Source organism: Calidris pugnax, unplaced genomic scaffold (genome assembly GCF_001431845.1).
Source record: "Calidris pugnax isolate Ruff unplaced genomic scaffold, ASM143184v1 scaffold70, whole genome shotgun sequence".
Classification (NCBI taxonomy): Eukaryota; Metazoa; Chordata; class Aves; order Charadriiformes; family Scolopacidae; genus Calidris; species Calidris pugnax.
In genome coordinates, this window is record NW_015090862.1 from 9,418,519 (window position 1) to 9,432,562 (window position 14,044).

Genomic DNA, 14,044 nt, shown 5'->3' on the forward strand with positions numbered 1-14,044 from the left:
CATATTGCCTATTTAATTGGGGAAACTCACAGCTGTAGAAGGCAGCTATAGGCACACAGAGGCACCTATTATTTTGGGCCATGCCAAAAGATTTGTGATGTAGGCCCATGGGCAGCTGAAGAAATTGCTTCTCTGTAAAGCTTCCATTTCACTTTAGGATTTTGGAAATATTCCTGTTTTATTTCCTTGTCTATTGACTCACAATCTCCATACTTAGATCCTTGCTCCTTCCTCAAATTACCCCAGTTCCTTTTGTGAACTCTCTCTCTTCAGTGCTGGACTCCTCCTTCCTCTACAGGTTCCTGGGAGTGCCCAATCCCGATCACCTAATTAACTCTAGGGCTCTCTCAACCGAAGCATTTTCCCCCAAATTCTGACCAATCGCTCTCACTTCTTTCCGCACAGCCAGCTCACTTTCAGTGACACATGTAAGGTTACCTACTACTAAGTGATATTGTAAATCCTTTTCTTATGTACAGGTATGTATCTATGTAGGACGTTAAGTCATGTGCCACTAGACTTGCTGTACATTTTCACTAATCCTTTTAACAGTCTTTTCTGACTTTAACTGGTAGCACCTTTACATCAGAAAATGCAGGGCCTAGTGCACTGCCATCTAACTAGATGCCAACAGGTAGTTACTGGAAGTCTATGAATAATTTCAGCTTTATTGTGGTTTAATCAAGGAATGCAACTTGTGGTGCAAATCAAGAAGTGGACCATATAATTTGCTATTGCATATAATCTAGCTCTTTTCCATGACTAGGTTTAAATTAGAGATATAAAGAAATATTTGAATAAGAGGATAATTTTCCATTCTTATTTTCAATCAACCTTTGTTCAATGAGGTATATAGGTAGTATTCGCAATGAAGCCACAGTTTCAAAAGTATAAAAAAACCAAGAAGGTTGAAAACTGTCCTCCAAAATCTGCCTTCATGTGGGCTCCAATTAGAAGGAACTGAAATTGTTTTCTCAGATTAAAAGAACAGCAGATAGACAGGATAATAATGGATATATATTACGATGGCAACATGGCTTTATACTTGTTTAGATGTTATTCATAAATTATTTTTATATAGCCCATGAAATGTTTAACCACCAAGTAAATGAAATAATAGTTATGCTATATATGGGAAGGGTTTTAACCCATGGGAAGGGTTAAAAATGGCCAGCTTGTGTGAACACTGTAAAAGAAAAGAAAAAAACCACAGAAGCAATTTGTATAATCCAGTCTTGAGTAATATGCAATATTCATAGCTACGTATAGCTATGAGTTCAAAGCTAAGCATGAATACCTTCTTTTATATTTATTGCTACTGATGTAAAATTTAATGCTTACATGTAAACTCATAGGAACAGTAGTTTTCTGAAAGTTTTTAAGACACATCAGCAAAATTCCACAAATCTAGGACTTAACAGCTGATTCGTATCCAAAAATCTGTGTATATAAAAAGGTGCTACACATTTTATTTCATTTTTTAAAATTATATTTAAAATCACACAGAAGAAATCACTACATAAGTATTTTGGTAAAAGTAAAATTTGAATACAAATATATGGATCACTTCAGAAAGAGAGAACTCTGAACTTCATGCCTAGTAATAAATAAGATAAACCAAATGGTTCTCCTCAGTATTTTCTCATATCAGTTCTATATTTTTTGTATCTCCCCCAAAAATATACTGTTACAATTCAAGTCTGTGGCAACATCTCAGGTTATGATGATCATAGCCTGCGTATCCTGATGTCATCACAAGCAGGATTCCCTGAGCCTGAGGGCTATCAAGCTATGAATAACAAGGAGACCTATCATAACCATATACTGTGCAAACTCCATTCAAAAAGGAAGGATTCATCTGACTGCCATCGCATTTGTTCTTTTATTCTATCCCCTTCAAAAGTCAGTATCATGATACTCCATTGTCCTACTGAAAAAAGCCTGGATGGCTTTAACTTTGAAGTTTATTACTGAGGGAGCCAAGGTATTCCCAGTCTCTGTTTTCCTTAAAATAAGTAATATAAAAGACATTTGCTGCAGCTAATTAACAAGAAAAGAAGTTGTTATACAGTTGTCAACTATTTGATAGTTTGGGGTTTTTTGGTTTATTTTAGTATCTACTACATCCCATTCCAATTTTCCTGTAGATTTAAATCAGCTCAATATGATCTCGATGAATAGGAGGAAACAAAGAAATGAACGATGTTTAGGGGATCTGTTTTGAAAACTGCTAGGAAAAATTTATTGTTGTCTTTTCAATATGATTTTAATAACCATACCAGTTACCAAGAACGGAGAGACATTCTTATAGTCAGGAAGACAAAGGATTTATAATTACGTTTTTTAATCTTAAATTTACACTTAAGTTCACAACCTGAAAAGATTAATCCAAATTAAAGTGCCATATTCCTCATCCCTCTTCTGTTTTTATTGCCTTGTTAAATGACTTTATTTTGCATGCGTGTTGCAGTGTTTTTAAGATATCAGTATTGACAGAAGTAGCACTTTTCTTGTATCTTCTGCATGTAGCAAAAGTCAACCTTTATCTAATCCCAACTTCTGAGATCAGGGAACTAAGGGTAAGGATTTAACCATGAGAACATTTAGCACCTTCACATCTGCGGATTCTTTTCCATAGGACCTTCCAATCCCATTTTAGCTGTTGCCGCAGGGCATTAAAAGCCAACATCTCAGGTTTTAAGTTCGATACAGAGATTTTTATCTTTCTGCTGCCTTAAATTCTGAAAGTTCTGGAAAATGTTCTAAAGCAAATTTGAAATGGATCAAGGAACAAGGAGCAGCAGACTGATAGTTTCTTAGCAGGTATGCGTAGCCCTGAGGGCAAGCTGGATGAAATGGAGTTGTTTTTTTTTAAAAGTCACATTCATGACCCATTGCCAAACCTGGGCGGTATGTACTACAAGAGGCCAGCCTGGAGATGAGGAAAACATGGATCCCCATGCTCATGTTTTCATCTAAAAGGACAAAAAGTAATTTCCTATGTGAGGGAAAAGGGAATAGACTTTATTAAGCTGTTTCTATTTGAACTGGAGGCCTATGCACAATCTTCATAATCGGAAGCAAAGTGCTTGCAATTCATTTCCACCTTTTTTCTTTCCATCATGTGCACCGCAGCAATGCTGTGGACAGCTGTCTATCAGCTGGGAAGCAGGAACCAATTCATGGGTTAACATAAAGGAGGCAGGTTGAAATATTAAAGGATGGCTTGTTTCATGTGATCCCAATACCTTAACACATTTCTTCAAATACAATCTTACCAGAGAAACCCAAGGTCGCTAGCATTTTAGATGGACAATTTCTATATATCATTAAGGACTTCCCTGGGATGGGGTTTGCAAAGCCCTGGGCACGCACATTTGTAAGAAGGTAGAGGAAAAAGTGCCAGTCAAGCTAAATTTTCCATAAAACTGAACCAGTTCAACTTGACAGATTTGTGATGCTTCATTTAAACAGAAGTGGGTTGGATCATTCAAGGGATCAGAGATTTATGCAAAGAATACTGACTTGCATACACAGATGAAGATGGCATCCTTTCATTAAAAAATACACAGTTGTACTTGTTGTGTAGCAAGACATAAAACTGTGTGCTTAAATAAAACTGCAGTTAAAACATTGTGGAAAACAGTTATTCTATAATTAGAAAATGTGAGCATATGAACGCTATCAGCAGTAATTAAAGACTAACTGCAGTGCTCACTGACTAAATTTACAGCTAGAGCCTTATTTAAACTGCTTTTCACTTACTCTAAATAGAAAACTTTATAAAGATCTGAACTGAAGCACCACTTAAAAAACACACTTAGAATGTAAATCACTTACAAGTGATTTATTTTTTCAAAGCCAAGAGAAATACATGCCTATGCCTGGAGTAGGAGTAGCTCCAGCTTTCTGGAACTAAAACCTCAGGTATGTTTTTTTTTTCTCCTGTTACTGACTGTCAGAAACAATAAGTAAACAGGAAAAAAAAATTAAAAAGAGTATGGATCCAAGAGTGAAAGTTGGTATTGTACATAAAAGACTCAGAATATTTAGGAAAATGTTTCTACTTGCATCATACTTTGCTGAGTAAAACACAGATTACCTTTTATCCTTGATTGCTTGCTTTATAATACACAACAGATAAGCCTTTTGAATACCACAAATTTTTTTCATTGCTGTCATTCTGAATTCAGACCGTGGAACGGATCAGAGAATATACTGATATAAATCCAACAAATGTACTGGCAAAAACCGCAAGTGGGATAAATCACTTCAGTCCCCGCTTGTCAGAATGGTGGTCATGGGTTGACAAGCTACAAGTCAAACCAGAAATAGCTGTAATCACAGTTTACAAGGGTTAACTTAATGAAAGCCACTTCTTTGTATATCTACTACAGGCATCCAGACTTAGAAAGCCCTAAGCACTGTACCTTTCATATCGTAAAGATGCATATATTGAGCCTTTTGCTGAACTAGGAAAATTAGGCTGTGGCACACAACATAGGGAACAGTCTAATATGCTGAAATGCACCTAATGACAAGAGTGAAAACGGTTAAAAAAAAAAAAAAAAAAAGGCTGCAAAGTGAGTAACAAACGGGATTAATTCAAGTGAGTGCTGAGAAGGAAGTTGAGGATGTTAAGGAAGGAAATGACTCATTCTCTGTGTTTGTGTATAGGAAAGGCTGCGTAATACAAAGTTGCCTGGTGCCATACACCTTTATTCCCATTTTGGATCACTCTAATGGAAAAACCCCAATTTACTTATGTCCCCCTCACCACAAGGTGGCACATATGTGCTCTGCATAATTTTTAACTGCTTCTATAACTGACTTAATTTTTAAGACGTAACTGTTATCTGCTCCTACAGAGAGGAAGGGGGGTGGGATAAAACCAGGGAATGATAAACGGCATTATATTATCAAGTACAGACAACTAAAGTAAGTAAACTATTGTTAATATGTGGATTAATTCCAAACTTTCCTTGTTACTATTATTTACTAATGGGTCTGAGGTGTAGTCACATCCTTAATCCTGGATATTTAACATGGTAAGGAGTTATTGAAAGCTCAGCTTCAGTATGTTTTACAAATACATTCACCAGAAACTCAGCAGAATTTAAGGGTGAAATGGAACATGGACTTTGTACAGCAGACTGGTGTCAAAGACGGAAATAAGCATACAGAAGGAGAAAAGCAGGCGTATCTACTCATTATTTTGATTCTCTGTATTTTAAGCCTGCTGGCCACCCATTGGCAGGTATGCATATAAGGGTTTTTCTTGCATTGCCACCACTTTTCATCCTTGTGTTGCGAGTTTCAAGATCTAATAACTACATACACTAAGGAAGGCTGTTCCCTAGTAGTAATTTTTCCTTCATGCTGATAAAGGTTGTGTTTGAATGTCAGACTTTGAAACATCCAAATATACATTCTCATTTTCACCTGGTGGCTGATCAAATAAAAATGTCAGTGCGTTTGCTCCTCTTTCCAAGTCCATGGTATAAAAATACACTGCATGATCGATAATGCCCACAGCACACCCTTCTCCACGGTACATAATGGACCCACATGTTTCACATATCTATCAGAAAGGCACTAAGCAGACTATGAATCCACCAAACTGCAGAATAGATTTGAAAGCATACTGAGATAAGCATGTGAGTACAAAAGAGAGGGGGAGGAAATCTTTTAAGGACAGAAAAATACTGACCTAAATCAAAGCACAGAAACACTAGCTAGCATGCGAAGCAATTTTACCCACGCACCACAGAATATATGTTTTTAGAAAGTAAATTCTTGGAGATTTAAAGTATAAACTATGTACATAGCTCCCTCTGATGACCATTGGACACGATACAATGCAAGTCTCCTTTTATTTTTGTTCGTGCATTCAACTGACAGCTGACTGGTTAAATTCTAATTGCTTCCAAGTGAGGTCAGCAAAGGTATTTATCGAAAAGGACTGAACAACAGGCTCAACACACACATGCACGCGCACGCATAAGCACATACACACCATCTCCGCAGCGTGTTGATTTATGGAAACAATTATAATTCTGGTGGAGCCTTTCTGAGCTGAGAAAGTTTGTAGCTACAGTAGAGTGTCTCATGTTGCAAAAAGCAGACAACAGAAATGGAATACTTGGGTATCCAGCTCTTGTCAACAGGAACAAGTAAGTTCTGTCCTTTACAAAAACATTTAACAGACTGTAATAGCTAATAACTTTTATCTTCATTTGTATATGCTAGATGCTAAAAAAGGATTAAGAAAACTATTTCTATTAATAACTGAAAAAGATTTGAATATAGATACAGGGCTAAGAATAAGAGGTCTGTTTTGAAACTTTAACTAGACAAAAGTTATCTGATAGATTGTGCTAATAGTGAATATATAGCTACAAAGTAATCAGCAGAATTTTACCATGCATGAGAAAGTAGTTAACTGAATCAATAATGGATTTTTTGAAAGGACTTAAAACTGAAGAGAGGACTATGTTTACAATCAGTTTAAATGTCTGTTTATGTAAGAAGTTGTGTGAGAGATATCTATTGTGTACATATATATGCATATTTTAAAATATCATACGTTTATGTATAGTACTTTTCAGTAGCAAAATGTATCCTTGCACGTTTGTAACGATTGAGCATAAAGACTTATACATGCACCTTTTCTCACAGATCTTTTACTTTCAGTGCAAGCAGCAAATTCAAGTAGTACAGAAGGTCACGACAACAAAGGTTTTTATAACTTGTGTCTTTAAAGGATATTCTGACTGAAGAGATATTTAAGAAGCTCTTCTATTTCGCCATTAACTATTAAGGAATAACGATCAGAATTCTAGAAGAGGGAGCAATCCCATTTAAATGAATCTGTAACTCGTAAAGACAGAAGGCAGGTCGGTGACCTAAGAGCAACAGTCTACTTGAGATTTAATTTTCATTATGTTGTTCATGAACACCCAGAACACTGCACTATAATGCACAAATGGATACTGACATGGATCCTGCCAATTTTGCTCTACAGATCATACTTTTACATTATCTTTCTAATGGGCACTATATCTTTAGCTTGCAATGACATGACTCCAGAGCAAATGGCTACAAATGTGAACTGTTCCAGCCCTGAGCGACATACCAGAAGCTATGATTATATGGAAGGGGGGGATGTAAGAGTGAGAAGACTTTTCTGTCGAACTCAGTGGTACATGAGGATTGATAAGCGAGGCAAAGTAAAAGGGACGAGAGAAGCAAACAACAACTACAGTAAGTAATGCTTTTGCTTTTCCTATTTCTGTTTTTAGAAATTTACACATCATTGTTTTCTATTCCTTGATTTATAGTAATTTCAAAAGAATTTTGTATAGTATACTGACCATTGTATAAGACAAGTTTTCCAATTAATCCTACAGCCGGACATTTGTTATTGATTTTGAAATGCGTCATTTTAAATACTACATTGTAGATCTGCTAATGTATTAGTTACAGCTGGTAACTATTAGCAAACAGAGAGCCTATTTTAACAAGTGAATTAAGGTTGTAAGTATGAAAATGTATAACCACAAGCTCTGCTCATAAAATACTTAAGAAACATTAAGCCACATTTATGTAGTCTACAAACTACCTAAAAGTTTGGTGTGTTTGAGTTAACAATTAAAACATATGCAATACTAGACAGTTCAATGGAAAGAATTATGTAAACTCTCTTGCAAAATCTTTTAGATAGTTTGCCAAGCCAGGAACAAAATCTATTATAGTTTCTGCAGTTCATTATTACAATGATCATGATGCTGAAAAAAAATATTCTCTCCCCTTTCTTCCAAAACCATGACTCATCCAGAGAGAATGGACATATTATATTTTGCAAAACTGTAGCAAATACAATTTTTGAACTGCAAGAGAATTGTCGTACTAATCTGTATTTTTCACACAATTACTTATATATCTTCCATTTACACTTGAAGGCATCAATTTTACAGTCACTATTTTTGCCACTTTGGCATTCATGTTATTACATATATATTGTTTATTCAGAGAAATATGACATCTACTTCAAAAGATGTTACTTTATTAAGATACAACAGGAAAATACACAGGATTATATTGCATATTTCAAAACAGAAGTATAAGGAAAAGGGGCCAGAGACATGCTGATCTAGTGTTTATAGTCAACTGAAAGGACAAATATATTTCCAATGATGCTATTAAATATAGTTGTAATGTAGGTTCTACATGTTATTGTGCTTTTTATAACAGCAGCAACAACAAAAAAATAATCAATAAATCAAACTTCAAGAACTGTTACTGTGATTCAGCTTTCAACTGAAGTTGACTGATTATTTTCTATAGGAACAGCACATTTGCATGCTACGTTCCTGGCTAGTGGGCTTCATAATTTATTTTCTTCTTTACTTTGACTGCATTAAGTGCTTGGCAACTTGCATGGTTAAAACTTCATTGACTGATGTTACTGTTTCTTTTAAAATTTGTTTCCATATGTCTCTTTTTCTCCTACACTATTGCATAGTGAACAACCATATTCCTCTGAAAGACAACACATGGCCAGCAGCCAAATAAATTATTTGGTCCATATTCAAGAAGACTCCCATTGAGTTTCAGGAGGATATTGCTACAATAGAGATCCATAGAGCTAGTTTCAAAGTGAAATGTTGCTCCCATAGTAATCACTGGGAAAAACTGTTACTGACTGTTGAAATATTTCCTTCTACGTTTTTGCAGATAGGTGAATACCCATTGTACCCAATTTTTTCTGTTATTTACAAACACTTTAAAGAGATTATGACAGCATATAGAGCTGAATAATTATACTAATTTGCCTTTTTTAGTTCCAGGCTGCTTAAGCAAAACTTAGTTAGTAACTTAGCATTATTTTAAATTCAAGTAAAGGTTCCCAATTGTTTGTAGGATCCCATGCTGCTGAAGCACACTAATGACACCCTGAAATGTTCTATAGTGAAACCATTAGAGAATATCAGATCATCTTGTGCTAAAGGCAAACCATATTATTGTACTTTTCTGAACACTTTATGGATATTTAGTGATGGCAATTATTAAAAGTTACAGAAAGGCAACCTTGAGTCGTTAAACCCTTACATTTATGTTGCAGTGGAAAAAAAAAACAACAACTGAATTCTTTTTCTGGTAAATGTAATGAGTATCAGTAGAAAAAAGAATCAATATTTGAACGGTTTATCTGTTAATCAATGTGCACTGCGATGAACTGTCTCCGCTAAATTTAAAGTAAGTGGGAACTCTCCCACCATCTTAAGTTGAAATGCTGTAATTAATCTATTGCATACTAGGAAATAATATCCAAATGTTTTTGTTGGACAAGTAGAATAGGGAAATACAGACAAAGAGGACTGGAAAAATGTGAATGCTGATAACCTGGATTTTCTGAGAAACTAAAAAATATTACTATTGTTTTGTCATCCCCTCTATTCAACAAAATATGTATGAAGCCTTTTTGACGATGTGTTTATGGCTCTATACTAAAATACCCATAAAGAAAATAAGATGATAAGAGGGGAAAAAACCAAAACAAAACACCCAAAAATTCCTATCTAGACCAATACACTTTCCCTAAGCAAATTTTTTAACATTAGAAGAATAAACAGGCTATTTTTATTCAGGGTTTTTGAAAAGCATAATTTTAAAATCATACTCATTACAAAGATGTATTCATCTGGGTGCTCAAATACTCTTGTTCTGTGATTTCCTGCTCTGAAAGTTAGTAAAAGGTAAATCAGACCTGTTTCTCAGGATGGAATCCCAGAACAGTTGCAGTCAAATTAATCAATGGGTACGAAAAGTGTTGCTCTGAGAAGTATCTTCTAATTTTATCCCAATTTTCCACTTTCATGATAAATAAAAGGAATCTTTTCCCCTTTTGAATCACTACCATGTGCAAGTAAAATGAAAAAATTAAAAAAATACATATTTTTAACTATTATAACTTAGCTTCATAAAGGAAGCTGCATTGACAGTTTTGCAGACAGTCAACTACTTGTTTTCAGCCCCTGAATTGTGAAGAGCAATCTTCACATTGAGAAATACCTGTAGAATAACTTCTTCATAACTTTGGCAAGTGTCAAAATTCACAGAGCTTCTCCCATCAGTTAAGACTATAAATGTAAGAATGCCAAGGCAGTAAGGAATTAGAGTCTTTGTATTTCAAACTTCTCTAGTAAGTTACATATAAAATATATATTCACATCCTAGAAGGTAACAGCAAAAATAGCATAAGTGTTAAAATTTCCTAAGATTTTAATTCAAAATCCACTGTATTAAATGTGGGTTGAAAGTCCATTACAAAATTAAATATTGAACCAAATCCTCACTCACCAATTGCAATTAATCTGTATTTATCATTCACTTCTGCTTAGTCCAAGAAAAATGTGTGTACTGTTTCAGTGAAAGCAAATCGCTGAATCCTGTTTACAACAGCAATGACTTTGTTAGGTACCCAAAAAGTATTATTCTCTGCACATTTCAGAAAGCAGTAGAGCCTTCTGGTGGACATAAAGGTGATAACTCAAGAGTACACTGAGCAAATCAGAGGGCAGTGATCTCCACTAAGCAGAGGAAATCACTTTGCACCTGACAGCTTTGCTTTCATTGTGAAAACTAAAAAGCAGAGTGAGAACTGACAGTCACACACTGAAAAACTAAAGCAAGAATTAGGAAGCAGCCAAGAGATGAGGTCACCCAGAAAAATCTGACATTATTCATAAAAATTTTACTTTTTGGCAATTACTTATTATACCTTGTCTATGCCTAAGCTATATGCATTTTATTAGAAAATAAATTTTGTACCTTGTTCATGTAAAGTAATCTAAGTGGGCACACAAAACAGATTTTTTAAATTCATGATGGTTAAAAAGTGAGAGTGACTGAACAAATCTTGGAGATAATATGGTAATTTGTTAACTTTGCCTTGGATAGAAAATAAATCTCTCCTTATTACTTCTTACTCCTCCTTTCATTTCAGTTTGTGTTTATTAATTTTCCCAGATTTTCTTTTATTTTGTTCAGAAAAAGGCAGCAAAAATCAGAGTTTATTTTGACTCTATCCAAGAGGATTTACAACTATGGCTGGATGATGCTTTAGGACTTTCCACGCTCTGTTGCCTTTGGAATCTCATTTTAAAGACTTCAAAGGGTCTCTTAGTTACTAAAAAAGCCTTCCCGGAACCTGAATCCTAAGATGTCTGATCCTATCATATTCCATGTGTGCTCTAAACCCAGAAAGTGCCAATTTCCTCCTCTTTTCAGTGGATAAAACCAACCAAAAAAAAGTAAAAAAAAGAAAAGATAGTCTAGTGAGACCTTGGCACAAAATGGCTGAAATCTTGATTGAAATTTTTATCTTGGAAAACTACTTCTATTTTGATCAAAGTCCAACTTTCAGCATTATTAAATGAACTCAAACTCAGTTTTGCTCAAACCTAACCCCTAACTAGTAACAACATACTTTTTTATGCATTGTAGTGTTTAAATATTCAAACTTGCTTAGAAATCAAAATTATTTCCAATAGCATTTTATATATGCTTCGTAGGGTAAAACAAATGTTGGACTATGTAAGCTGTCCCCCTGTATACATTTTATTTCTGTTGCTTAAATATATATTACATAGAGGAGCAAGAAGATTCAGTATCCAGAAATCAGATATTTCAAGGAAGATATTGACGTACCAAATTCAGCTAAGGGTTACGTGCATTCCAACCAACCAGTTTGTCTTTGCAACTGCGTTCTTGATTTTTGAAGAGGTTGTTGATTCAACAATGTTGGTATCAGGAGAAGACAAACCTTCACTACTGTGAAAGTGCTTTTGTTTCACATTAGTACTCTGCTAATTTTTTCAATTATAATAGAAAGAGATTTAATTTGCATGGCAATATGTGTATCCTCTCAAAACTTAACCTCCAGTGCCAGGGGTGACTTTCTTTCCTCTAGCAATTAATCAGATCTAAATGTAACAGATTTCCCTGCTCCCTCTCTATCTCTTAGTCTAGCACTGGTAGTAGATACCACTCCTCAAGTTTCAACCAGCAGAAGAGACTCTATGCCTATATCTTAGCCTGCGCTTTATCACAAATCCCAGCTTTTCACCATCAACTGCTGACGAAGATGGGTTTTAGCAAAGATGTAGATAACAGAAGCATCTCACACCCATCTTACAGCTTCAATTGACTATTTCAATAACAGTACCCTTTGGGGGAAGCGAGGAGAAAGGAGGGAGTAAAGTCTTGAATGACTACAGCAAGATTCTTCATATGTCACATATCAATGTCCAGATCAGTGCTCAACTGCCACAGTATGACAGGGGTGCCACAAAACACAATTAAAACTGGTCATCAGTTCTCAATTTACCTCCTGAATCTTCATCACCTTGTCTATTTTGTGGTATTTACCAGCTGAAAAAAAATGTGTCAAGTCAGACGGTGTCAGTTTATATTCACTTTCTTCTCACTCTGAACACAAAGCAATTGCATAAGCTCTGTGAGGGAGAACCAAACCTGTAGGCTCAGGCGCAGGCAGCGGCTTCACAAGCCAATATACACCAACAGGGCTACATCTGCCTGTGTGTGCTCTAAAACCGGGGTATGAGCAGTGAAAAAACATATAAGCTGACTCTATACATATCATGCTTAAACTGACACATTTGACCTTGATACACCTTTGTAATTCAGCTGTGACTTGGCAGTTTTTCTGAATCTCTCAATATGGAGATTTATCAGAAATGAGTCATGTTACATTTTTATGGAACCATCAATCAAGTTTAGCAGCCGAGTGCTGGAGCAGTTAGTTACAGGGTACATTTAAAGTGATAAATTGCAGCCCCTTCTCCCCCACAGCTTTTCCCCCCCCATTGTTTACAATTTCTGAATGTATGAAAAAATCAGTATTGTATCATTAAGCATGTTATTGCTCCATCCTGAAGAAAATGTGCTGAAGTGGCCCTGACCTGAGACTCAAGAGACTTGAGGCTAATCCAAACTTTTAAGCAATTTGCTTACAGACTTTGGGAAAATTCTTCAAGCACTCTGTGCCTCTATGAAAGAGAATTATTCAACTCTGAGTAAAATCTTTAAAAATTATTAGTGAAAAAACTTCCAAACCTACAAAAGTATTCTGTGTTAATGTTAAATATTTTTATTCTTAATTGCCTAACAGAATATTAACTAAAGTAACTAAAGTCAGTAGCTAGACAGAAAAACACAGAGCTCAGAAGAATCTTAAGGAAGCAATTTTCAATAGAAGCAAATAGAATTTGTTTAAAAATACAATTTTTTATACAGTCAGTCTTGCAAAACAAACCCAAAATCCAGATACTCGAACAATACAGAAAGCTGGAAGCTGTAAAGGGAGGTATCTGAAAGTGATTTGTTTTAGATTTCTAGGATCCTAGAGTACAGAAAAAAGCTGCTTTTCCCCTCCATCTTCCTTAAAGCTCAGGAAGACCAAGATATCCTAAAGCATATAATTATACTGTTCCACACTACAAAATGTATCAACTAGCAGTATATTTTGGAACACTTTCCGCATCAAAACAGAATAAGTTTAGGCAAATGAAGGCTGTTACTCTTCTTGGGTGGCACACTGCTTTCATTGCATAATTGACTGTCTATGACTATATTTGGCAACTGTATTTCAATTGTCTTTTTTGACCTTTGACTTTATTTTTAATTTTTAATTCTGGATATGAGCTGACAGAAAGGTCAAGTTAGCCTTCTGGTGTATGTAATTTAGAAACATTATTAAAAAAAGTTAACAGTGAAAATTCCTATGGCAATAACATAATAGAGGTTAACAATCACAGCACTGAATTGTCACACTTTAAAACTTTCATAACACATGACATCATTTATACAAATGGAAAAAATTCTTTGTAACAATTGGTGCTGAAAAGTTTGAAGTGGATATTCACAGATGTGGCCCACAACTTCATGAAAACACACCGAAAAAGCAATAAAAATACCAATGTAATCAATACACTCTCTGGACTATTATTTAGCTTTTGAA

The 14,044-nt window shown here is 35.1% G+C and overlaps 1 protein-coding gene across 4 annotated transcripts in view; it reads left to right on the forward strand.

Moving 5' to 3' along the window:
• The first annotated feature begins 5,956 nt into the window (after window positions 1–5,956).
• Window positions 5,957–14,044, forward strand: part of FGF7 (fibroblast growth factor 7) — a 31,139-nt gene continuing 23,051 nt past the window's right edge. The window contains exons 1-2 of one of the 4 annotated variants that reach the window (XM_014944328.1): window positions 5,957–6,173; window positions 7,069–7,263. In XM_014944328.1, the coding sequence (XP_014799814.1) occupies window positions 6,134–6,173; window positions 7,069–7,263 (235 nt within the window). In that variant the 5' untranslated portion in view covers window positions 5,957–6,133. Of the gene's footprint in view, window positions 6,174–6,678; window positions 7,264–14,044 lie in introns of all 4 variants that reach the window. The other 3 variants (XM_014944330.1, XM_014944329.1, XM_014944327.1) reach the window with 3 other exon arrangements.